This window comes from Aythya ferina (assembly GCF_964211825.1).
Source record: "Aythya ferina genome assembly, chromosome: 24".
Lineage (NCBI taxonomy): Eukaryota > Metazoa > Chordata > Aves > Anseriformes > Anatidae > Aythya > Aythya ferina.
This window is the reverse complement of record NC_140322.1, coordinates 3,016,381-3,039,795: the sequence shown is the minus strand read 5'-3', so window position 1 is coordinate 3,039,795 and position 23,415 is coordinate 3,016,381. Positions and strand designations below refer to the sequence as shown.

Below are 23,415 nucleotides of genomic sequence, written 5' to 3'. Positions count from 1 at the left end.
CTTGCTGCGTCTCCCGTGTAATTTCTGCTCTGCTTACCTGACTGTGCACACTAAGCTGTGTATTTGCTGTATCCTGCCTCCTTCTGCAGCTGCCTACTCCTCCAAATCCCCACACAGCTTCCAGCCCCCTTCATGCATCGCTCCTGCTGGTGTCCAGCCAGTGGATATCATTCCTCCTGTGCCTCTACAGCCCCTTGAAAGGGTCCCACAGCCCTGGAGGTCAGCATGAAGGGACAGCATTGAAATATCCATTGTGGATCAAACCAAATGAGTATCTCCCTTGGTGCTGGGACCACACAAACACCCATAGCAAGTAGCTCAGAGGGTGATGTCTGCTGTCCAGCAGCAGGCACAGGACATCCCAGGGAACAGGGCAATGCAGTCATCAGCTGTGGGCCCTGTTCTGCTCGTGCTGTTCTTTCTGTAACTCCCTCTCTCTCTTTCCAGCATGCCTTCCCGGATTTTACAAGCTTTCGCTCCGTCTTCCTCTCTGCTCTCCTTGCCCTGAGCACAGCTTCACCCACGAGGAAGCCTCCACGTTCTGCTCGTGCCAGAAGAACTACTCCAGGTCCCCGTCGGACCCTCCGTCTGCCTCCTGCACGCGTACGTCTTGGTGAAGAGTAAAGGCTCTTTGTAAAGCAGAGGGCAGGACTGCGGGGAGCGTGGAGGGGTCTCCTTCTTCCGTGGGGCTCCCAGGCTGAGACTGAGGGCCGGTGAGGAGGACACGCAGGCAGGCTTGCAGGCACTCACTGGTAAAACTAGAGTTCAGTCATGTAGTTAATATAGTTTGCGGATTTTAATTAAATGGCCTCTAGTTAATTGGATTGGACTCCAGCTCCTCCGGTGATGGATGTGATAGAGGTGCCTGTGCGGCGGTGAGGAGCTCGCTCTGGCCATGGGTGGCTGGGCTTGAGCCTGGCTGAGATGGCGGGGAGAGGTGCCCAGCTCGGCTGGATGCTGCCCACAACTTGTGCGAGCTGGGGCTGGTTGCTCAGAGCATGTTCCTTCAGTGAGGAGCCTGCTGTAGGGTCCTCCATCCTGAGAGCCCACCTGTGGCTGCTGCATGAGGACCTGGGCTCGCCCCACCACCACCAGTGTCCCTGCTGATGGCCCCAAACCCCAGATGTGGAGAAGCCGTAGGTTCACACTTGATCCAAGGCAGCTCATAAAATCGTTAAGGTTGGAAGAAATCTTCAAGATCATCTGGTCCAACCACCACCCCCTGCCCCTGTCCCCCAGCACCACGTCCAACCTCTCCCTGAACACCCCCAGGGACGGGGACTCCACCACCTCCCTGGGCAACCCGTCCCAACGCCTGAGCGCTCTTGCTGAGGAGAAATGTCTCCTCATTTCCAGCCTGAACCTCCCCTGGCACAACTCGAGGCCGTTCCCTCTGCTCCTGGCACAGTTCCCTGTGAGCAGAGGCCGCCCCCAGCTCCCCACCCCTTCCTTCCAGGCAGTTGCAGAGAGCAATGAGCTCTGCCCTGAGCCCCCCTTCCCCAGCCCAAACACCCCCAGTTCCCTCAGCTGCTCCTCACAGGACTTGTTCTCCAGGCCCTTCACCAGCCTCGTAGCCCTTCTCTGGACACACTGCAGGGCCTCGATGTCCTTCTTGTGCTGAGGGGCCCAAAACCAAACCCAGCACTCGAGCTGCAGCCTCACCACGGGTGTCCCTCTCCTTCCAGGTCCTCCATCGGCCCCGAGGGACCTCGTCTACAGCCTGCGGCGTTCCTCGCTGGTCCTGCAGTGGAGTGCCCCCGCGGATGCTGGCGGCCGCAGCGACCTGACCTACAGCCTGTGGTGCGGCCGCTGCCCTGCTGCACGGGGCGGCTGTGAGCAGTGCGGCAGTGGCGTGGGCTTCGTGCCGCAGCAGACGGGCCTGGTGGAGCGCACCGTGACGCTGGTGAACCTGCTGCCTCACGCCAACTACACCATCCGTGTGGCGGCCCTCAACGGTGTCTCGGCCGTCAGCCCGTTGGCAGGGCAGCAGTATGCCGAGGTCAACGTCTCCACCGGGCTCGCAGGTATGGTCGGGGGTTGAGGATGTGGTGCTGGAGGAGCTCCCGGTGCTCATCCCTGTCACCCGCTGCCCTTGGTGACCTCGAGACACTTGTGAGGGCTTTGGCTGCAGGATGAGTTACAGGTCACTATAATACCTTCAAATAGACAACGTCTTCAGCCCGTTCCTAAAGAGTAACTCAGATATTAGTTACGCTTTGGGAACAGAAATGATTTTCTGTTTTCTATGCTGGCCCACAGCACAATTTCTGGCATTAAGCGTCCCACCTGAGGTTCCAAATTGTGTCCCCTTAGCACAAGGGGAAGCGAGCATCCCTTCTGCCTGTGGTCCCGGCTGACTGCAGGGTGTTGCTCTCTGCTCAGCTGTCGGCTGTGCCTGGGGAAAAACAGCGTTGGTTTGTCGCGTCCTTGTCTGCTCCTCTGTGGCCACGTTATTAATTTGCATGAAAACCCTTTGCCAAGCCATGGTTAATGGAGACGGATGATCCTCACGTACCTCTTGGCAGGAATTGGCCAACAATTTCATCTGAAGGGATTAAACTTTGATCTTGTTATAAATAATTTTCCCACCACTTGATCAAATGGTTTTGCCTGTGTTGTTGCTTTCTCCCCTATCATCATTTCCGTGAATCCTCTTGGTGGACGCTGTGCCACAGGGCACCCTCAGCAGAGGTGTCATTCCTCATTAGGATCGGTGCTGCTCAGGGAGAGGTTTTGCTCTGGGAAGAGCTGTCCTGGAGCCCAGGTTATTCCTGAGCCAGCGTAGGGAAGAGCTTAACGGGGGCTGGTAACGAGGGATTTTTGCAGAGGCTCCTGTGTGGGTGGCAGGGCAGAGCCTGGAACAGGAGGCAGGGTAAGGGCAGCAGGTCCCTGTCCTCCAAAGGGAACAAAGCAACAAGTCCGTGACACCAGCCCGTGCCTTAGCTCCGAGGCTCTTCAGTACAACTTCTCGTCTGGGTAAGTGGGAATCTCAGCCCCTTACTCCACGCTGTATATACTCCCGAAGGAATTGAAGTATGCGTAAAGAATATGGCATAATTAATCTTGTAATCTGCTCCAAATCAATGTCGCTTGTCGAGCTGTCAAGCCTCCGGATGCAGATGGTGGCTCAGAATTAGCTGAGCAGCTGAGGTTCAGGAAGCTTCTTGAAAGCCTCGAGTGCTTTGCTGCTGAAGGTGTCCCTTCCCAGGCTGGAGCTGCTCCTTTCTCCTGCCCCACTGGCCGGAGCCCTGGGGCTGCTCTTTGTTCAAGCTGAGCACAGGAGTGCCGGATGGGGCTGGAGATAAGGAGAAAGCGAGACTTCAGGGATGCCTGAAGCAGAGGTGGCTTCTTTCATGGCTGCGATACGATGGTCTCAGGGATGTCATTGGCAGCAGCAGGAAGGCTCTGGCTCCAGATATGCAGATTCAGAGGAAAAATTAAACAAAGAAACAAGACCCTATTTAGCTGTCAGATCCCGGCTCCTCTAAATATAGCTCTAAGTGCAGCTTTCACACTGCCCTTCCCCTTCAGCATTCACAAGAGGGAATTAGCAGTTGTTCATTGTATTTGCAGGGGAAAAGAAAAGATGCTATTTAGTCTGCAGGAGGCAAAATTAATACCGTGTTTTTTCTAATCTGGCCCCAGCATGGGACTAAACAAAAATGTTTGAGGAGTGAGCGGAGCTGTTTACCTGCAGGAGTGGAGCAGCATCAGCTATGTAAATGTACGCTGTGGGACGATGTCATTTATATTCCCGGCAGGGATCGGCTCCTATCTTAAAGGGCTTTTAAATCCGTTGCAGATTAATAATGCAGCCAGTGCAGAAAGGCATTCTCCTCTCTGGGATAGTGGAGAAGGGGACGATGCTGAACGGGGGGCTCTGAAGCAGGCTGCTCCGTGCACCCCAGCAGAGCCCCCAGGAGGGGCAGTGAGTGGCACTGGAGCCTTGCAGCAGCTCCTGCATGGGATTTTTTAGAGGTTCCCTGCTTCTTCGGAGCTTGCCCTGTGCTCTGCCACGTGCTTGGACTCTCCAGGCTTCCCGGGCACCTCTGGGATGCTGGTGTGCAGCTCTCTGGTGCTGGTTCACACGAATTAACAGGTGCAAATTGCTGCTTCTGCTCCGCTCTGCAACCCTGCGGTCAGTCAGGCTTTGCCTCTAAGCAATTAGTGCTTGCACTAATCAGGGCCCTGGCGTGCATAATGCCATGGGGTGGAGCAGAAAAGGGGTCTGCACCAGAGCACAGTCGCTCCCCGTCAGCTCTCCCTGGGGACTCACAGCACTGCCTTGGCATCTCCACGTGCCTCGAGCTCTGTCTGGGCAAAGATCTTCCCCTGCCTGAGCTCTGACGTGACTTCATCTTTCCTCGCTGGCTCTTTGACCTCAGGGCATCACCTCCATCCGTGCTGTAGCTGTGGGTTTGGCAGTGCTCAGCTCCTGACCCCTGCCTCCCCCGACGGAGCTGCCTGAAGCCTGCTGTTTGCAGGGAGCGATGCTCAATTACCACATTATTAATGGACACAAAATGGACACTTAAACCAGATAATTAAAGCTCCTGTCTCAGGACAAAGATGAGTCAACGAGCTGCAAGCCCACTGTCTGTCCCAGCCTTGGAGCCTCCACGTCCTCGGTGGCACTCATCCCCTCCAGACGCTTGCTCGGACGCCGCGGGCTGTCCAGGCAGGACGTGATGCCCATGCCTGGTTTTGTGCCTTTGCTGCTGGCACAGCGGCTAATGGAGAGGAGGAAACCCAGATGCAACGGAGTGGAGTGTATAAAACCAGGCAGAGTGGTGAATAATTTAATGTTTGCTTTTTCAGAATAGAGGCGATGTTAGGGGAGCTTAAAATATTGATGGGCAACACATTTTTTTTTTCTCCACAGTGTGAAATGCTTTATAGTCTGTGTGATTTTCTTTAATCCCTTTTAAGCGTGTTGGAGGCTGGTCCCTGCTTTCCTGGCGTGTGCCACGAGTGCTGCTCCATGGCAAAGCACTCAGCAAGCGTGATTTCTCCTGATGGCTTTGTTAACAGCCAGGACCACTTGTTCAGGTTTTCTCAGTCTGTTTGCTGGATACAGAGATACAGGAGGGCATCCGTGTGATGTCTTATTGATGGGAATCATATAAAACAGCAAGGAGCACTTAACTTAGTTTACAGGAGCAAAAAACCAAGCGAAGTGTCAGGCTGGCTTCGGGAGCGTGCTCTGCCTGGCCTGGTGGGGCTGCCAACAACCTTTTTGCCTTGCTTCGTGCTGCTGGAATGAGTTTGCTCCTCCTCCTTTACGCGTGAACAATTTGATATTCCCTTAAAGGTCAGCTCTGGGGCCAGCGTATTTACTCGGAGAATTATTTTTTAAAATGTCAAACCGTGTTTAGGCAGATCGCGGTGAGGAGGGAGCAGCGTGCAGGGGCCGTGGGCACGAGCCCGGAGCTCCCTGCTCGCCCCTCGGTGTGCGGGGCTGCAGCTCAGGTCCTCGTGCTCTCAGAAGGAGTCGAGAGGACTCGGAATCAAGGAGCAAATCGTCATGAATAAAACATCAGGGGGACGTTTTTCTGCAGCAGAGATTAATGAGCTAAGTAATAAATATGAAATTTCACAGATACTTAAGTTTACTTTCCAGGGACTTGTTCCTCTCCATGGGAGTCCCGTTGGGGCAGCCGGGGTCCTGCTTTGATGGAGAAGCAGGGGAGGCTGCAAACAGCTCATTCCCTACACATCTTTCCCTGGGCCTGCCACAGGGCTGTGGGTGTAAGTGGCTTTACTCTGCTGTGTTCAGGCCCCTAATGCTTGAAGGGTGACACAGGTGGAAGGCTTTCCTAGGCATGGGGAGGTCGTTTTTCCTAATTAATCCAGAGCAAACTAGGGCTCCAAAAGAAGCACCAGGCACAGATTTTATTTTCCCTACTAAAACATGCAGTGTCTGTCTTGAGGAACATCCTCTGCAGCAAAGACTGATGCCCTAGCATCTCCTGCTCTCGCAGAGCGAGCAGTGGGTGTGCTGGCCACGGGCAGAGCATCGCGTCCGTGCTGCTTCTGTCTTGCTCGGGGTGAGCATCGCTTCCTTGGCAAGCTCCAGCCATGCTGCAGACGCTCTGGCAGCTCCAGCCAACTTTTTGCTGGCCTGGAAGGCTGGGGTGTTGGGACAGGCTGCAGGCACGAGAAGGGGTTCAGGGAAGGAGCCGGCGTGGTGAAAGCAGGAAGAGTTGGCAAGTGCATCCTGCATAGGGAGATGAGCTAAATGGGAGCAGAAAGGCCAGGGAGGAGGATCCAGCGTGCAGTGTGCTAGCTAGAAACAAACAGCCGGCTTCTGGGGCATGGCAGCAGGCAGGGCAGGCAGCTCTGCCCAATTCCCAGCTTTTGGGAGGGTTGGATGGCGAGTGGGAGAGCTTGCCCAGGGCACCAGGGTGGACTTGGTGTCTCCTACCAGCCCACGGTCTCTCTATTTTGCATAGGGTCGGCTTTTTTTTTTTTTTTTTTTTTTTTGGACAGAGCCTTGCTTGCTGCCCAGTTCCTAAAGTAGTTGTTTTTGGACTGTCTTCTCCTGTTGGATGATCACCAGCTGGGAGTTTGCTCTAATCCAGCCCTGGTTCAGAGGGAGGGAGGTGCAGTCTGCACAAGGTGCATGCTCTTCAGCCATTCAAATTATTGAATTTTTTTCCTGTGACAACAGAGGACAAAAGCAGAAAAGAAGAGGCCATGAACATGAGGATCGTGATAAAATCCCCTCTAACCCGTGCTCTCCTCATTGCAGTTATTAATTCGGCTGTTCCTAACAGGCAACCCAGTCTTGGCAGTTTGGTGTCCCCAGGCAGGCAGGCTGTGCTGCGGGGTGGGTGCTGGGGATGCTCTGCCTCTGCCATCACCCTTTTTTCCTCTCCACTCTTCCAGCACCAACTCCCGTCACCGACATCCGCACGGATAAAATCGAGCAGAAGAGCATCTCCTTGTCGTGGCAGGAGCCGGGCTTCCCAACCACCAACAGCACCGAGTACGAGGTCAAGTACTACGAGAAGGTAGGGCTCTGGGGACGTACCCAACCTCTGCCCATGCAGCATCCCAAATACTTCTGCTTGTGGCTGTTCTCCTGCTGCTGTCAGCACCCTGCAGCTTAAACAGGGTGCGGTGGAAAATGGGACATACACGCGGGGACTGCGGCACAGTGATGATTTTACTGGCACCTAAGAGTGGCAGGAGCGCTTCCAACGGGTGCCAGTAAAGGCTTTTCCTCTCCAACAGCCTTATGCAATCTGCTTATGTAAGTTTTAGGAAATTTGGGTTATTTGTAGAGTTTATTTTAATTAGTGGCTTTTTTTTTTTTTTTTTTTTTACCCCATCTGTGCAGCAAGATTTCATCCAGTCCTAATGTTGACATCTCCCTGGGAGAAAGAGTAAAGCTAATAATTCGCGTTCATTCATTCTTTGGATGGCTTTTTTTCAAGAATATTAGAAATCTGAGGTTTGGGTGCTTGCCATTCGCCAGCTAGGAAGTATAAACCATACGGTCTTTCCAGATCTGTGATGAGATGACACCTATATTCATAGCCTGTTCTCTCAGAAAGTGTTGGACCTGTGGTCTTCACTGCTTTAGGACCGAGTCCCACCAAACCCATAACTTCAGTGAGCTGTGAGTGGCCTGGCACACTGGAGGGGACACGAGGAAACATTTTTATGACAGCCTGTTAATTCAAAAAATAGCTCTTATTTGACAGACACAGTGGGCTGAGAATTTTAGAAGAGATACCAGTGGGCAGAGAGCAGGGACAAAGCTCTAAATCAAAATAAATGCAGTTTATGACACAGTTCCGCAAATTACCTTATCTGCGTGTGCTCAGGCTCGTTATGAAACTGATTGCATGTCAAGCAAAGCGTGCAGGTGACATGTTGGCATTCTGTATTTAGAAACAAGCTACCTTGAAGCTGATTCATATTAATGTGATTTTCAGCATCTGATAGATTTGAAAGGAGGAATCTGGGAGTGAGGGCGAGCGCTGAGCATAATACGGTAATTCCTTTGCAAATGGGCTGCAGCAACAAGATACTCAGGGTATGTGAAATGAGGAAACATCCTGCTTGGGTAGAAAATTTAAACTACAGTTTAGCAATTATTCACTGCAATGAGGCTTTTGATGCTGACAGGAAAATCAACTTAGTTCCTAATCTATGCTTTTAAAGCCATACTTGAACTTCGGAGATTCGAGTGAAGGAGCACATCAAACAGAAAACCCATTTCACGGTGACATCCCCGGCTCTGGGAGCGGCAGGATGTGTCGCTGCCACCGCCGTGCCTCGTGCCAGAGCGCGGGGCTGGTCCGGAGCCCAGCCTGCTGCTAGCTGCACGAAGGCTCTGGCTGTCGCCGTTCTCCCTTGGTCAAAGCAGAGACATCTTCAGGTCTCTGGGCAAGGGAATAAAAGCCCGGGGAACAGGACCATTAGCAAATGCATCTGCCAACTGCGATTACTCAGTGTGTGCTAACGCACGCCTATTTATTCCCAAGAGAGCATCCCTGCTGCTGCTGCCAGCAGCTCCCGGAGCTCAGCACCCTGCAGCCACGGCTGCTCCCTGCCCTCTCCAGCCGGGCTCTTCCCTGATGTGCCAGCCGAGCGCAGGGAGCTCAGAAATACCTCCCCACGGCTTCACTCTTGTGTTAAGCAGAGCAGGTCGGTGTGTTTGCACACATTTCGCTGTGGCACCTCGTCCTCAGCCCTGCACCATTGCCCAGCACAGTTGCTTTCCTGCGTGCATGCAGCGCTGAGAGCATCCAAGGCTGGTCTTGGTGTGCAGGGGGTGGAAGGGATCGCACACAGCTCCAGGCCACCTGAGGCAAGAAATTGCTGGTACCTGTGTGCGGTTGGTAGATCAAACCCATCAGGTGGGGCAGTGACAATGCTGAGATAAAATCTCCGCTGCAGGCATGGCATGGGGGGATGCTGTTGGAGCAGGAGCAGGTCTGTTTGCTCTCACTGGGGCTTGAGAAGCCGTAGCGGGGGAGTAGGAAACGGTCTGAGGGTGCCAGCAGCTGAGCCCCTGCATTTGGGGCAGTGCAGGGTGGGCAGGAGGGATGGAAAGGAGCTGTGTAGGAACACAGCTGCTCCCCACCACCCCATCCTCCTCCTGTCTTGCAGAGCACATCATCTGGCCCTGCCATTTCCCGTGGCTTATCCATGTAATTTCTATTAAGGAGCCATCTAGGAAACGCATCCTTTCTGTCACGGGCCATGCTGCTGGGACCTGGCGGCGAGGCGGAGGTGCGGCTGGGCTGGCGGGACCGTGGCGCAGCTGCTGGTCCCAGCCAATCTCAGGCATCTCATCATTTTGCAGGATCAAAGGGATCAGAGTTACTCGACCGTGAAAACCACATCAACGGCTGTGACAGTCAATAACCTGAAGCCTGGCACCCTCTATATCTTCCAAATCCGGACGTCTTCCTCGCAGGACTACGGCAACTACAGCCCTAGTATCGAAGTGGAGACGCTGGCAGAGCGTGAGTGGCGGCGATGCTCGTGGTCCCTCGCGCACACAGGATGCTCCTGCTCACGATGCTGCTGCTTTCACACTGTGGGTTTCTCTCCCCTTTGAGTGAGACTCATTTAGCCACCCTGGATCTCAGAGCAGGTGCTTTCCAGGACTTGATTTTATTTGCATTTTCCCATTCTGTTTTAACACGATTGCTGCTGCCGGTCTGCCTGGCCTGGAAGTTTGTGTCCTTCCCGTGCAGCATCAGCGAGGGCAGTCAGTCTGTGGCTCTTCTGCTCTGCTCTGGAGACTGGGGACCATCTCTGTTTTTTTTTTTTGGAGCACCTAAGAGAGTGTCCGTGGAGTGGATTTTGCTTTCCCTTGGTGTGGTGTTGGCACCAGAGCAGATGTCACCAGCAAGCAGGCACCAGAGGGGAGCCCATCAGTCCCCACCAGTGCAGTGACAGAGGGGACAATGCCAACCCAGGCTCTGTGCAGCTGTGGCAGGCGCTACAGAGCCGGGTGGCTGCAGAGGGGGGCACAAGAGCAGCTCGGGCAGAGATCTGGAGCAGGATGCGTGCCCCAGGCACTCAGCTTCTCTGTCCCGTGGCTGAGTAAGGGCAGCCAGCATCGGGGTTATTTGCTGGGGTTTTACTTTTCACAGTTTCCATTCATAACCATAGGCCAGAAGCATCTTATTTCACTGCCTAAAAGAGGGCTTGGAGAGATGGTAGGGTTTCAGTTTAATAACCTACCCTGGCTCGAAATGAAAGCCCTGAGATGGCTGGCTCAGTACGACTCTCACAGATTGTGTTTAACAGGGCTTTAAATTGCATCCATTTACCACACAGAAGACATTTTCAGAATGAATTGAAGCCAATAAAAACTTTATATAGAATGTAGCTTTCTAATGCCCCTGTTTGCAAAAAGCAGGAAGAGGAGGGATGGGCGTGGTGAAGGAAACCCATAGGTAAGCCATCGATTTTAAATCATTCCCCCCCACCAAGCAGGAACTTTTTGCTCAGTGCTGACTGGTGACACCAGCCTGAGATTTGAGAACTGGTCCAGGGCGTGAATCCTTGTGTGGATGGGGAGAAGTAGGCTGGCACTGCTGGGGAATTGTCCCCCAGCTTTGCTGGAGGCTGCAGACTGTCACAGGGAGATGCAGGACCGGGGATGTGCCCTGGGAGCTGTGTGACACCTCTGCTTCCCTCCCGGCAGTGACAGTGGCCTCCAGCGAGCAGAACCCTGTCCTCATCATCGCCGTGGTGGCCATCGCGGGGCTGACAGTGCTGGTGTCCATGGTCATCGGCGTGATGGTCTGGAGGAGGTGAGCAGGGCGGCGTGATGGTGTGGAGGAGGTGGGAGGGGGACCCAAGCAGAGCCCCCGTGGTGCTGAGCCCACAGGAGACGTGAGCAGGCAGCGTGGGTAACACAGAGGGGCTGGAAATGTGGGTTGGAGCCTGTCCAAAGCCGTGCCCAGGAGCCCCAGCGTGGGCGCTGGGTTGTGTTTGGCTTTGATTTCCCGTGGGAGGCTGCTCCCGGTGCTGATGCCATCCCGATTCTCGTTGCAGACAGTGTGGGTACAGCAAAGCCAGCCAGGACGGGGACGAGGAGCTCTACTTCCACTGTGAGTGCCGTGTGGCCATGATCAGGACATCTGGTGGGGTCCCCTGTATTTCTTGCTGCCCTGATCCCTCACTGTTGAGGCGTTGTCACCCCGCGTTGTCCCAGGGCAGGGCTGAGCACAGCGATGCTCCCTGGAGGCGTTGGGCTCAGCAGCACCCACGCCAGCGTCTGTCCTTCACAGAGGTCCCCGGCGTGCCCAGGAGTTGGGGATGCTCTCAGCAATCCCTGGCTCACATGAATTATTCTGTCAGCTTTTTCCGAACGGCCATGGGAGAACGCAGTTTTGTTTTCTGGGGCTACTCTTGGTTACTGAGCAGCAGTAATTGTACAGACAACAGTTGTCAAAGGAAATCCGAATGCCAGAACGGATGAGTTTAGCTGATGCCTGGCATATGCCCGTTAAGCACACGCAGGCTCTTCTGCTCCCTGGAGTGTTTCAAAAGCAGCAGAGCCATTGTGCTCTTGGGATGCATTTTGGCTGTTTCACCTGATCGTGAAGGGCACTGAGCTGCCCACGGGAGGGTTTCTGCTCAGCGCAGAGCCAGGGGAGCACAGCAGCCACCCCATCCCAGGCAGGCGAGCCTCTCTCATGCTCTTTTTGTATTCCCCTGCTCTCCTGCAGTTAAAATACCCACCAGGCGGACGTACATCGACCCTGACACGTGTGAAGACCCCATGCAGGCCGTGCACCTCTTTGCCAAAGAGCTGGATAACGCCAGCATTAAGATTGAGAGGATCATTGGGACAGGCAGGTTGCCCCTCGCGGCCCCTCCGCATGTCCCCACGGGGTTGTCCCCCCCCTTGGCAGCCTCATGCCACTGCTGCCACCCTCCTGCCTCCCGAGCTGTCCACCTCGCCAGCACCTTTGGGGATAGCTCCTTCCCAGTGCCATGATCCCATGGGTTATGGGGCTGTTTTTTTGTCCAGGAGCTGGGTTTCTTGTTCCCTGTTTCTTTTTCTGAGGCACCAAGTACAGGCCACGGATTGAGGCGCACACCAGAAAGCATCAGTAATTATCTGCATCTGGGCAGGCTGACAGCAGCACAGGAACTATTTATAAATATGTGAACTTAATGATTTATTGATTTTCATCAGCCTCACTGCCTAAAACTTAAAAGCAAATTAAAATCCCCACACCGGGCCCTAGAGCTTTAATCGCTAATGTGCGCCAGAACACGGGAAACACGATTATTCTTTGTCATTTTTCTCCCTAAAGAGAAATTCAGCTATGGAAAAAGAAGAGGTGGAGGAAGGGCAGGGGTGAGGGTTCTCCCACCAGCTCAGAGGGCAGCGGTGGAAGTGGAAGAAGTCTTCCTGGTAGCTGCTGGGTGGAGCAGCTGAGGCCGTAATCCCACATAACTTTCAGAAACAAATCAGTGTTTGAAAGATCAAGAAAGAAATTAGTCAGGAAAGCGTTTAAACGCAAAGAATTTCAGACTGCGTTTGTCTCACTGCTGACCTAACAAGTACCTGGCTTTGAAACTAGGAAAGCTTTTCAGATGTACACTTTTTTTTTTTCCTATAAAGCCAATATTGGCTTTTTGTGTTACGAACTTGGTAGCACCTGTTGCCAAGCGAGGAGCAGGATGCTCAGCCTCAGACGCTGCAGAAACGCTCCTGGTGCTGGTGCTTTGTTGCTGTGAAATGCAGAGCTGGTGTTTGCTGAGCTTGGGGGCAGAACGGGCCGGGTCTGGGGAGCATGAACTTGGTGGCTGGGGGTTGATCTTCTTTTCTTGGAAAAAAACCCACAGTATGTGTTTCGAGGCTGCAAGGGAGCTGTAGGAATGGCTTCAGGTAGCTCCTTCTTTCCTGGTCTGGAAGAAAAACATCAGTGTGGCACGAGGGAGAGACATGCAAGCGATGCCAGGGGGACCCTTTGGGAAGGTGAGGGATTTTATGGCGCGGGCGCTGCTTAAAACATCTCTCTGCCATGCAGGGGAGTTCGGTGAGATCTGCAGGGGCTGCCTGAAGCTGCCCAGCAAGCGGGAGCTGCCGGTGGCCATCCAGACCCTGCGGGCCGGGTGCTCGGCGAAGCAGCAGCGCTGCTTCCTGGCCGAGGCGTGCACCATGGGCCAGTTCGACCACGCCAACGTCATCCGGCTGGAGGGGGTCATCACCAGAGGTAAAGGGGGCCTCGTGCCGTGTGGGACGGCTTGGCATGCTGGAGGAGGGCTCCTGTGTAAATTTCCAGGAGAAGTGAAGCAAATCCCACTCCTTTTTTGTGTTGTTACCCTGTTAGTACCTGCTGACAAGCCCTGCCTGCTCCAGTGTGTTGGGAAAGGATGAATGAGCTCTCTCTGTAGGATGTTGTTTAATTTTATTTTTTTTTAAGTATCTCCAACCTGCTGTTTGCCCTGTCATTTCAGCCTGCTAAATTCCATTTTTCTCTCTCCCTGCTTCAGAGGGCAAGGTTGTGGGGTTGCACAGAGCTGCCCCGCCTGCAGGTATTGCTCTGGGGGGTCCAGCAATGTCAGGGGATGTGCAGTGGCCTTCACGCAGGGTAATTAAAGCACTTCCACAACAGACACGATGTCGGTGCTGTCTGATGGAGACACGGCATGCAAAATGCTCTAGAGTTTTTCCCACAGGGCATTTCTGCAGCTTTAATTTCTTTTTTCCCAGCAACTTTCCCATGTGGCAGGAGCGTCTGGGCGTGCTGGCAGCCGTGCTGCCAGCACCTTGCTCTCCAAAGAGCCCTGACAGCATGATGCCGCTGTCAGCGGGCTCCGGTACTCCATCAGCATGGAAACGGTGCAGTCGTGTGCTTCATGCTCAAAAAATACCCGATGCTGCTGGCAAAGCACAGAAATGAGTGTTATAACCTCTTGAAGGAGGCGTTTGGCTGACCTGCAGCAGCGGCTGGTGGGTGTACGGTGGGGTTGAGGTGCACGGTGGGCAGAGTGCTGCTGCGTGGTGCTCGAGGAGATTTTGGGTTGATTTTCCTGGGAGAAGGCAGCAAGGATGCTGACCTGTTTAGGGATCCACCGTGGATTTCAGGCAGTGCGCTGAACCTGCTGCTTCGGAGAGCGATGACCTGCTGCTGCAGGTGCCAAACTGTTGCTCTCTGGAAATCAAGTGTTTCCTCACCTATTAGCTATTTTAGCATGCCGATGATTAATAAAATGCTTACAGCTCGATTAATAAAGCCGGGGAGCGGGACTGGTTTAGCAGCAAAACAGCGCGCTCTTAATAAAAGCAAATTGCAGTGGGGTTTTGTCAGTAAAACGGATGAGGCTGCCTGCTCCCAGCCCTCGTGGGAGTGCTCGCTGCACTGCGCTCGGTGCTGCTGGTAAATGGATGTTCGTGGAAATCCAAAGGCATGTGAGCACGTGCCTCGAACCAGCTCTTTTATTAGGCAAGGAAGTATTTCTGTCCTGAGTCTGGGGCTGAGCTGGTCACTTTTGTGTAGTTTGGTAAATTAATAACGTATTTTTTCTAATCTCAGCTTATCAAGAGGCGCAGAGTCCCTAAAAGCATCTTGTCCTGCTCTTTGATGAGTCTGTGTATGAGCTGCGGGCTATCTGTGAGCCTGTGTCTGTGTCACGATCTTTGTACCAAGCTTTCCAGAGCAGCCGTGGAAATGAGAATGAATTCTCCAGCTAATGAGAATTTCCTATTGGCGACCGTGTTTCCGTTCCTGTTAGCCGGATCTTCGCTTTATCATGCTTAATTAATGCAGGCAGTGCCTGCTCTTTAACTGCAATGTCTCGTGTGCAGGCAGCCTTGCATTTTGCAGCAGGGGAGGTGCTCATCCTTCCACCAAACCTCTGCTCGCACCGTGCTCAGCCCGTTTGGTGATGCTGTGCCAGACCCCTGCTCCTCCCCGAGCCTTGCTGGCAGCACAGCGAGCCTGGCGCAGCTCTCAGGGTCCCGTGCTCGTGCTCCCAATAATTCTGGGAGAGAGAACCGTGTCTTTAATGTGGAGCATCTTCCACTGCGAGCTCCTCTGGGGTGAGCTGTAGCAATGCTTCCAGCAGCAGCTGCAGGTTCAGCGGTGCCAAAGCATCGGTGGGGCTCAGCAGCAGGATTTGCCAGTCCCCTCTCATCCATCCCTAGTAGGTGATCGTGTTAAGCTCCTCTGGTTGTTGCCTCAGTGGTGGAGTTTACGATGCAGGCTGGATGCATCAAAAATCCCACAAGGAAAATCTGTCAAATACCCAACGTTTCTATTTGGAGGGGAGGTTTAAGGGCTGGGAGGTTTGCTCCGTGTTTCCATTACCACCAGCACGGAGCTGCCTGCAGCAGGAGGCAGGACTCACGCGGTGCTCCTTGTCTGTCCGTGCAGGGAACACCATGATGATAGTGATGGAGTACATGGGGAACGGAGTGCTGGACTCTTTCCTCAGGGTGAGTGCTGTGGAGCTGGTGGGAACCGCCAGGCTCTGTCACCCGCCGGGCTTCAACAGGCATTGCTCAGCTCTGGCTTTTCCTTCTCTTTATCTATTTATTTATTTTCTTTGCAGAAACACGAGGGACAGTTCACATCCACCCAGCTCATCACCATGTTGCAGGGGATTGCCTCTGGCATGAAGTACCTGGCAGAGATGGGTTACATCCATAAAAGCCTGGCTGCCCACAAGGTCCTCGTGAACAGCAGCCTGGCGTGCAAAATAACGGGTTTTAGGCAGCCGCAAGAAGACAAGATGGAGACCATCTTCAGCACCATGGTAAGAGGCTTTTCCAAACTCAATTTCCAGTGCTTCCCAAAAGCAAAATGCTGACGGCACACCTGCAGAGATGTCCCCTGGTGTCCGTGCCTGGCCGTGGCCAGCATCCCTTGGACTGGCTCCTGGCAGTGCTGGGGAGGCTCGCAGCCTGCTCTGAGCGTTGAGGAAGGATCTGCATCGTAACAGTTTCTTTCCCAACTGGAAATTGATGCGTTTATTCGGGGACCTGCCCCACAGCAGTGCTCCGTGCATGTGGGGGCGAACCGGAGGCAGTGGCAGAGGGCAGCCTCAGGCTTCGTTATGTCTATTTTATCACTCATAATGAAGTTCATCGTTTTCAATTAAGGACTGAAGTCCTGCTCGCTTCACGCTCACGCCTCATCAGCTCGCCCCGTATCAGCTGAATCTGTTAGCATGTCGCATTAACCAGGCATTAATATTTTAAAAAGCACCGATTCTGCAGTCAGGCCAGCCCTTATTGTTTGCAGGGAGCGTTGCTCCAGGGAGGCAGCAGCTGGTGGGCACGGCCACAGGTACCCGGTGCTGTGTCCTAGCACCAGGCATGGCCATCCCGAGGAGAGGAGCCTGTTTGCGGGGTTTGCCCCACAATCTGTCGGGAGCTGTGGTTTTCTGTCAGCTCTGAGCAGGCTGATGGCAGAAAGAGTCTTGCGATACGATTTTTTTTTAGCCTTTATCACAAGCTCCAGGGAGACACCCTGGGGAAAGCATCCCTACCTTGTAGACTCCTTGGCGAAGCACGACCAAGTGCTGAGCATCCCACAGTGCTGCGGCTCACAGCTCGGCTGCTGTGCCCGCAGGGATGAGAGAAACCTTCCCTCGGTGCCAGCGTGGGCACGGAGCAGCCTGCTGGGTGCAGGGAGCCCAAGCTGTGGCTTTGGGGTTGAGGTCTCCCCCCTGTTAATTGCAATTAGCTGCGGTGTCTGTCACTTGCTTTGCCCAGTGCATCTGGAGGGATCTGCAGAGGTGGAGTACAGGATGGCTAATTACAGGAGAGCAAGCTGGGGTGCAGGGACTGTGTGTTTGTGCAGCTCGGAGACGGGTTTTGTTAAATATTAATGTGTAAAATGCCATCAGCTCTTCCCAGAGCCATTCTCTCTCCCATTAATATTTCAGAACTCACATTCCCATGTAGCATACTGTTGCACGACCATTTTAAAGCAAATTGAGGCACAAGTTTTCTCTTAGTATGAAACCCATGCGTGCTACACAAGCTGTGAAACAGGGAGAGGGTGCACCAGAGGGCCACCACGTGTGTCAGCCTCTCCCTCCTCCTGTCCTATGTGACAACACCATTTCACCCCGTTTTCTGCCCGGCCAGCGTGGGAAGAGCCTGGTGCTGTGGTCAGCCCCCGAAGCCATCCAGTATCACCACTTCAGCCCGGCCAGCGACGTGTGGAGCTTTGGCATCGTCATGTGGGAAGTCATGTCCTACGGCGAGAGACCCTACTGGGACATGTCCCACCAGGATGTGAGTCCCCTGCTGCGTGCCCGATGGTGATATTGCTGTGGCTGGCGGTGAGGAGGGAGGGCCTCCCAGCTGCCAGGTTTGGGTGCAGTCTGTATTTTGGCATCTCAGAGCTGTCCCCTCGCCTTTCTGCCCTGCTCTGCAGGTGATGAAGGCGGTGGAGGACGGCTTTCGCCTGCCAGCCCCGGCGAACTGCCAGCCTCCCCTGCACCAGCTCATGCTCGACTGCTGGCAGAAGGACCGCAGCCAGCGCCCCAAGTTCTCGCACATCCACGACGTCCTCAGCAAGATGGTGCAGAGCCCGCAGCCCCCACCGTGCGCCAGGTACCCACTTGTCCCTTCCCTCGCGGGTCCCCGCCACTGTGCGCCGTCCCCGCTCCCCTTCACCGCCCTGTCTGTCCTCAGGTCTCGTGGCGCCGCCGTGCCCCTGGCTGAGCGCTCCTTCGCAGCCTTCCCGGCCTTCAGCTCAGTGGGAGAGTGGTTGGAAGCGATAGAAATGGGCAGGTACCGGGATAACTTCACCGCTGCGGGCTACTGCTACCTGGAGTCCGTGGCCAGGATGACGGCGCAGTAAGTGAGAGGGGCTGGCCACAGCCTGGTGTAATTGGGTGCAGGAGGGAGCGAGTTGTGCTTTTAAATACCAGCCACTTGGTGCTGAATGAAAGGGCAAGTGTTCCAGAGCACGTCGGCAAGAGCTGCAAAAGAAAGAGAACGTGTCCCAGCAATGGTGTGGGTTGGGCTGCACGTGCTGTGCAACTCAGCTGCTGGGTTTTGGAGCCGATTGAAAGCTGTGCTTTGGGTTTTGACCTGTAATTTCTGGCAGGCACAGAGTCCTACCTGTCCCAGATGGAGAGCAGGGTCAAATCGAGGAGCGATTTGCCAACAGGTGGCTCTGCAAGCAGCACGGGGCCTCCAGCTCCAGCAGCTGGGGTGGGATCTGTGGTGTGCTGGGGGCTCCTGTCACCCCAAGCTCCCTGCCAAGGTCCGTGCTGTTCAGCTGGGACAACAGCTTGGGGATTTCTTACTCCTGCATGTCCGTAGGAGCCTAATGGTCTGAAATCCACGCTGCTCTGTCTTGGAGAGCAGTCAGCACAGGACGCCGCAGTTAGGGCTTGTTCCTTGTGGCTGATGACGGTATGTTTTGCAGAGATGTCCTGAGCCTGGGGATCACGCTGGCAGAGCACCAGAAGACCATCCTGAGCGGCATCCAGACCCTGCGGGCCCAGGTGATCCAGATGCACGGCCGGGGCGTGCAGGTGTGACGGAGCACGGAGCACCGGAGTGGGAGGAGGCGCCGGCCACGTGCTGGCCCCAAACCAGACCAAATCTCTGAAACCTCATGGTTTCAGGTGGGATGTAGGAGTCCCTGGGCTGCTGCCCAGCGAGTCATTCCACGTGGCAAGAGGGCAGGGCGGCCCGTCCCCTGTGCCAGGGAAGCCGAGCATCCCTGGGACACCAGGCACGGTGTGCCTGGGCGGCTGTGGTTCTCCCCATCGCTGTTCTGTAAGATGAGTCAAATGTAACGATGCCATTTCACATGGTAATTAGGTCAACAGGGTGGACGGACATTTGTGCACTGTCTCAATCCAGAGCTGACAGCGTTTTCCTATCTAGCATCCTACTGGTGAAATCCATGGGTATTTTTATACAGGCTGACATCTTCTACCAACCCCACCAGGAGCTTTTATTGCTTTTATTTTTAGAGACTGGAGCAGAGCTCACACCCAGCGCCCCGCTTTGGGAAGGTGACTTTGCCCATCTGGCGCGCTGAAAGGAAGCTCTTTCTTTCCCAGCCACATCCCTTCTGCTCCAAGAGTCACCTCGCTGAGTCTTGACACCACTGTTGGTGAACAAAACACAAATGTTCTCCACCGAAGCACAGAGCAAACGGTGCCGAACATTTCTTGTCCTGGCAAGACAGTTGCAGCGGAGGAAACGGAGGCCACAGCCAGGAGAGGGTGAGCACTGATGCCCTTGGGCTGCCCTGCTGATGCTCTCAGCCTTCAAGCTTTCTGCCTTGCAAAGTCCCGTGGGCAGAGCATCCTGCATCCTTTGCTGGCTTGGTGGGGAAGTGCGGTGGCTCTGACTGCTCTGGGATGCAGCACCAGGAGGGACGCAAGGCAGTAAGGCAGTGGGGAAGGTGTGTCCGTGGTGGCGAGCTGCTGCTTGCTGGGCAGGAGGATGGCTGTAGGAGCCTGGAAAAGAGGGGTCTGCTCACCTTTGGCACTAACCCACACCCCTGTAAGGTTTGCCAGCGACGGCGCTCACTTTGAGGTCCTAATGCTGCACCGAACAGCCAGCCACGGATGCTGGAGAGAGAACAACAGCAGAGAAATACCCACGGCAAGGTGAACGCTGAGAAAGAGGGGCTTCAGGTGGGTGCAGCCAGTGACGGGGGGCGTAGCGGGCACAGCATTGCCACATGGCCGTGGGCTGAGCCACCTGGGTGAGGCTGGAGCCTGGGGATGAGCATCCCTCCGGGCAGGTTGGCACATCAGCACTTTATTTCGTAGCAGCCCGAGGCTCAGCACCGCGTGCCTCACGCACTGGCAGTTCCCACTGCTACAGGCCTGATCCGTGACGGAAGGCTTAAATTGCATCTGCTTAACGCTACAAGTTTCCTTGAAGTTGGTTAATTAAATGGGTCTTCACAGCCTTGTTCTGGGCTTTGTAGGCCTTTTATTATCATCTGTAAGTATTGCAAGTGAATTATTAATGATGAAAGGCAAAGATTTACAAAGGGAACGAATGCTGTAGAGGAGGATGTTCACGATGCAGTTGGAAATGTGTTTGCATTGGGTTCGGAGGCTATGCAGGTAGCCTGCACCAAAGGGACACAATCTAAATGGCAATTAGCTGAAGGATGCTAATGCAGCCTGTTTGTGGGGCCGGCGTCATACTCACCCCACCCAGACAGATGGTTGCATCGTTTCAGGGACCCAGCTTTCGTTCAGTAAAGCCTCATTCCTGGTGGTTTTCTTCGAACCCACACGTGTGCCCCAGGGGAATGCTGTGCCCTCGGAGGCTTCTGGCTTGGCTGCTGCCACTGGCTGAAGGTCAGGAGTGCTCAACACTACAGGATTTCCTTTTTTTCAGCTGTTTCAGCGTGACTGCATTGGAGATCAGAGCTGAACTTCACCAACACGTGGTATCAAGAAGGTGCCAGCTGATGTTTACTTCTCATTTTTCTGCCTTGTGTTGCCATTTCCAGGCAATGTCACAGTGAGCTCCCACCAGCTCTTGGTGCTCTCCTTCTGAAGTTTAAGCAGCATTCCCCAGTGTCACTCGGTCAGTTTTTTATGGAAATAACTTCCCTTTAAGTTTCACTTTTGTCCGGTCCGGGTAGTTGCTCAGCATCCTTCTGTTTCACACCCAGAAGAGTAATAATTGTGAACTGAAACCTTCATTTGGTAGAAATGCCAGATCCCAAGGATCAAGTGCAATTTGTATGCTCGTTATGTTTACATTTTATCTATAGAGAAAGTATATTCTAGTTCTTGAGGCAGGGAGCTGAACCAACGTGATTCCTGATCCTCTCCCCCATCTCCTGCTCTTGTCCCTGTCGTGGGAGCTCCCCAGAGCCTCCTGCAGGCCGGGCTGAGTCCAGGCTGCTGTGCTTGCTCTCTGGGGCTCTGGGCAAAGCCAGGACTCGGTGACAAGGTGACACCATGCCCTCGGTCTGGAAAATGGAGCTGGCTATGAGCGCACAGCCTGCCTGGGGCAGAAGACCTCTCTGTGACATGCAGGAAGGTGCTGAGGGTGCTCTGAGCATCTCGAGCCCAAGGGTAGGGAAGTGAAGGCAGCAAAAAGGAAATTATGGGAATAGTGATGGTTGTCAACAGCTACAGAGACCTCAGAAGAGGTGTCCCAACCACTGTAAATAAACCCTATAACCTGTTGAGGGAGGCTGAGGTGATTCTGAGGACAGCTCCGTGAACCAGCTGGAAGGCAACTGCTGGTAGCAGGATGCTCTTGGGCAAGGTGTTCCTTGTGTTTGTGCAGTGATCGAGGCCGTGCAGGTTTCTCGTGTGCCTGGTGAGGGAGATCAGATGGAGGGAGAGCGTGCACAGCTCCGCAGAGGTGCCCGAGAATAATGAATTCTCAGCAAAAGTTCGAAGAGAGTGTGGTGTTCCCCTTCCAGCAGATTAAATGTTATTCCTTGGGAACGCTCCTGGGCTTTATTTGTCAGTTAAGAGCCTTACAACCAAAGGCAACGTTGACAAAAGTGGCAGACCTGGCAAGCTCGGATGCATTTTCTGCATTCCCTGCAGAGGCAATGTGGGACATTAGGGTGAGGAAGAAGTCCTTGTCCTTGTCCTTCCCCAGCAGCTGAGCCCTGCAGCAAAGCCCTGGGGCCTCTTAATCCATGTGGCTGGGCACTTGTACAGTGCACTCTCTGTGCTAGAGTGCTCCAATTAAAAATGAGACCATTCCTCAATCATTTAAGAGTTCCCCCTGCTGAATTAGGCTCCTGTACTGCATTCTCCAGCACAATCAGAACTGGAAGCGACATTTCTTCATCTGAGTCTCTCTAGCTGGTCCCAAAAGAAATTCCGTGTTTAATTACTTTCCTGATTTACTACAGTGAGGGACTTGGGCTCGATGTTTCAGTGAGATCTTTTTCTTCCAGACAGCAGCATGCTGTGGCTGGGACCATGCTCTAAGGCGGCAGAAGCGCGGTGTGTTGGCTCTCCTGGCCTCTGCTGGAAGGGAGAGGAGAGCACGTAACCAAAGCGTGCTTCCTAGCCTAGCTGGTGGCAACAGCAAACACCTCTAACCGAGCTCCTCATCAGCCCTGGAACTAATCAGATCAGCAGATTAAGTTATAAATTGTTATTGCGATTTTAAAATTAACTTGTGCCCTCTCAGCACCTCCTCTTTGGGGAAGTATTCAATGCCTGATAATTAAATTAATTAGCAATGCTGTTTTGCAGCTGCTCGACCAAGGGAAATGCCTCAGAACGATTTCAGATTCTTATTCCAGGCTGTGTCTGACACAGGGCAAAGTTCCTTCTGAAGCTGACAAAGGGGTTGAGGTCGCATGTTTGGGTTCCTGCTGTGCTTTTGGAAGAGGTTGCTGGAGCTCGTGTCCTGGACCTGGGGCTAGCCCCCAGGGCATCACGAGGAGCATCAGCCCCATGCAGGTGCACTGAAGGGCTTTGCTCTTTGGGGCTTTGCTCTTTGGGGCTTTGCTTTCCTCAGACCATGGTGTATTTGACCCAATACATTTTGTTCTCCAGCTGCCGCCTCTCCAGCAGCAGGAAGCCACCTGTTTCTGGGCTTTTCTTTGTATTCCTAATGAGGATGTCTCCACTAGATGTTCCTCTTGGCCAGCGAGAAACGGTGCAGTACAGCCTCTCCTGGGGGTCTGGCTCTGCCTGTGCTGGAGGATTTCCTCTTTGGGAATCCTCCCCTTCTGAGCTGGGTCTTGTTTTCCTTGAGGGCAGTAGGACAGGTCCCAGCTGTGCCCCTGGTCGGGAACAATTTTCTGGAGCCTGAATTAGGACAGTGCTGGACACAGCCCCAGGCAGCATCACGAGAGCTGGTGCATGTAACTCCCTCCCCGGCATAAAACCAAAACTGGGGTCACGTTGGTTCATCTCTAGCTGCTTTTTGATATTCATTAACCACATGTTATATACTGTAAATACGTACTTGAGAAGTCAATATATATTTTTATAAGCTTGGAACAAATGTAATATAAGATTGTAAGGGACACTGTGTACATTTCATGATCGAGCTATAGTCAGACATCTCCAGGGAATCACCATTGACTTGGAAGAACAATAATAATAATTATAGATGGTAATAAAGATCTATTGACATTTTGTTAATTTTGTATTTATTGAACTATGTTTGAAGATTGCAATAATGAGATACCTAAATATAACTAAGTAAAAACAACCACTAATTCTGTCCTGGCTTGCATGTGTGGGTTATTTCTGGCATTGCGATGAAAAGCACCGCTTCAGTGAGGATAGCAGGTATCGGGTAATGAACAGTTGAAGTGGCAGCAAGGTGTGAAATGATGCCTTGTTTTATTAAGTAGCATGTGAGCTAAAACAAGAGCCTTTGCTCCTTTTTGCAGTGTGTGCAGGAACAGTGCCGTGGTTGTTTCTTGCTACTGACGTTTCCGTAGGGAAGAAAAAACATTGTTTAACTGGGACAGCTTACGGGTT

At 53.6% G+C, this 23,415-nt stretch overlaps 1 protein-coding gene across 1 annotated transcript in view; it reads left to right on the top strand.

Annotated features, from left to right (window-relative positions):
- The window catches only part of EPHA10 (EPH receptor A10), a gene marked incomplete at its 5' end in the record, with an annotated part of 40,944 nt that extends 17,792 nt beyond the window's left edge, over nt 1-23,152 (top strand). The window contains 14 exons of the mRNA XM_084497283.1: nt 448-603; nt 1,686-2,024; nt 6,889-7,013; nt 9,320-9,482; nt 10,676-10,784; nt 11,029-11,084; nt 11,706-11,831; nt 13,020-13,205; nt 15,369-15,430; nt 15,547-15,750; nt 17,090-17,239; nt 17,382-17,560; nt 17,642-17,806; nt 18,384-23,152. Coding sequence (XP_084353409.1) covers nt 448-603; nt 1,686-2,024; nt 6,889-7,013; nt 9,320-9,482; nt 10,676-10,784; nt 11,029-11,084; nt 11,706-11,831; nt 13,020-13,205; nt 15,369-15,430; nt 15,547-15,750; nt 17,090-17,239; nt 17,382-17,560; nt 17,642-17,806; nt 18,384-18,498 — 2,135 coding nt within the window. The 3' untranslated portion in view covers nt 18,499-23,152. The remainder of the gene's footprint in view (nt 1-447; nt 604-1,685; nt 2,025-6,888; nt 7,014-9,319; nt 9,483-10,675; nt 10,785-11,028; nt 11,085-11,705; nt 11,832-13,019; nt 13,206-15,368; nt 15,431-15,546; nt 15,751-17,089; nt 17,240-17,381; nt 17,561-17,641; nt 17,807-18,383) is intronic.
- Nucleotides 23,153-23,415: the final 263 nt, after the last annotated feature.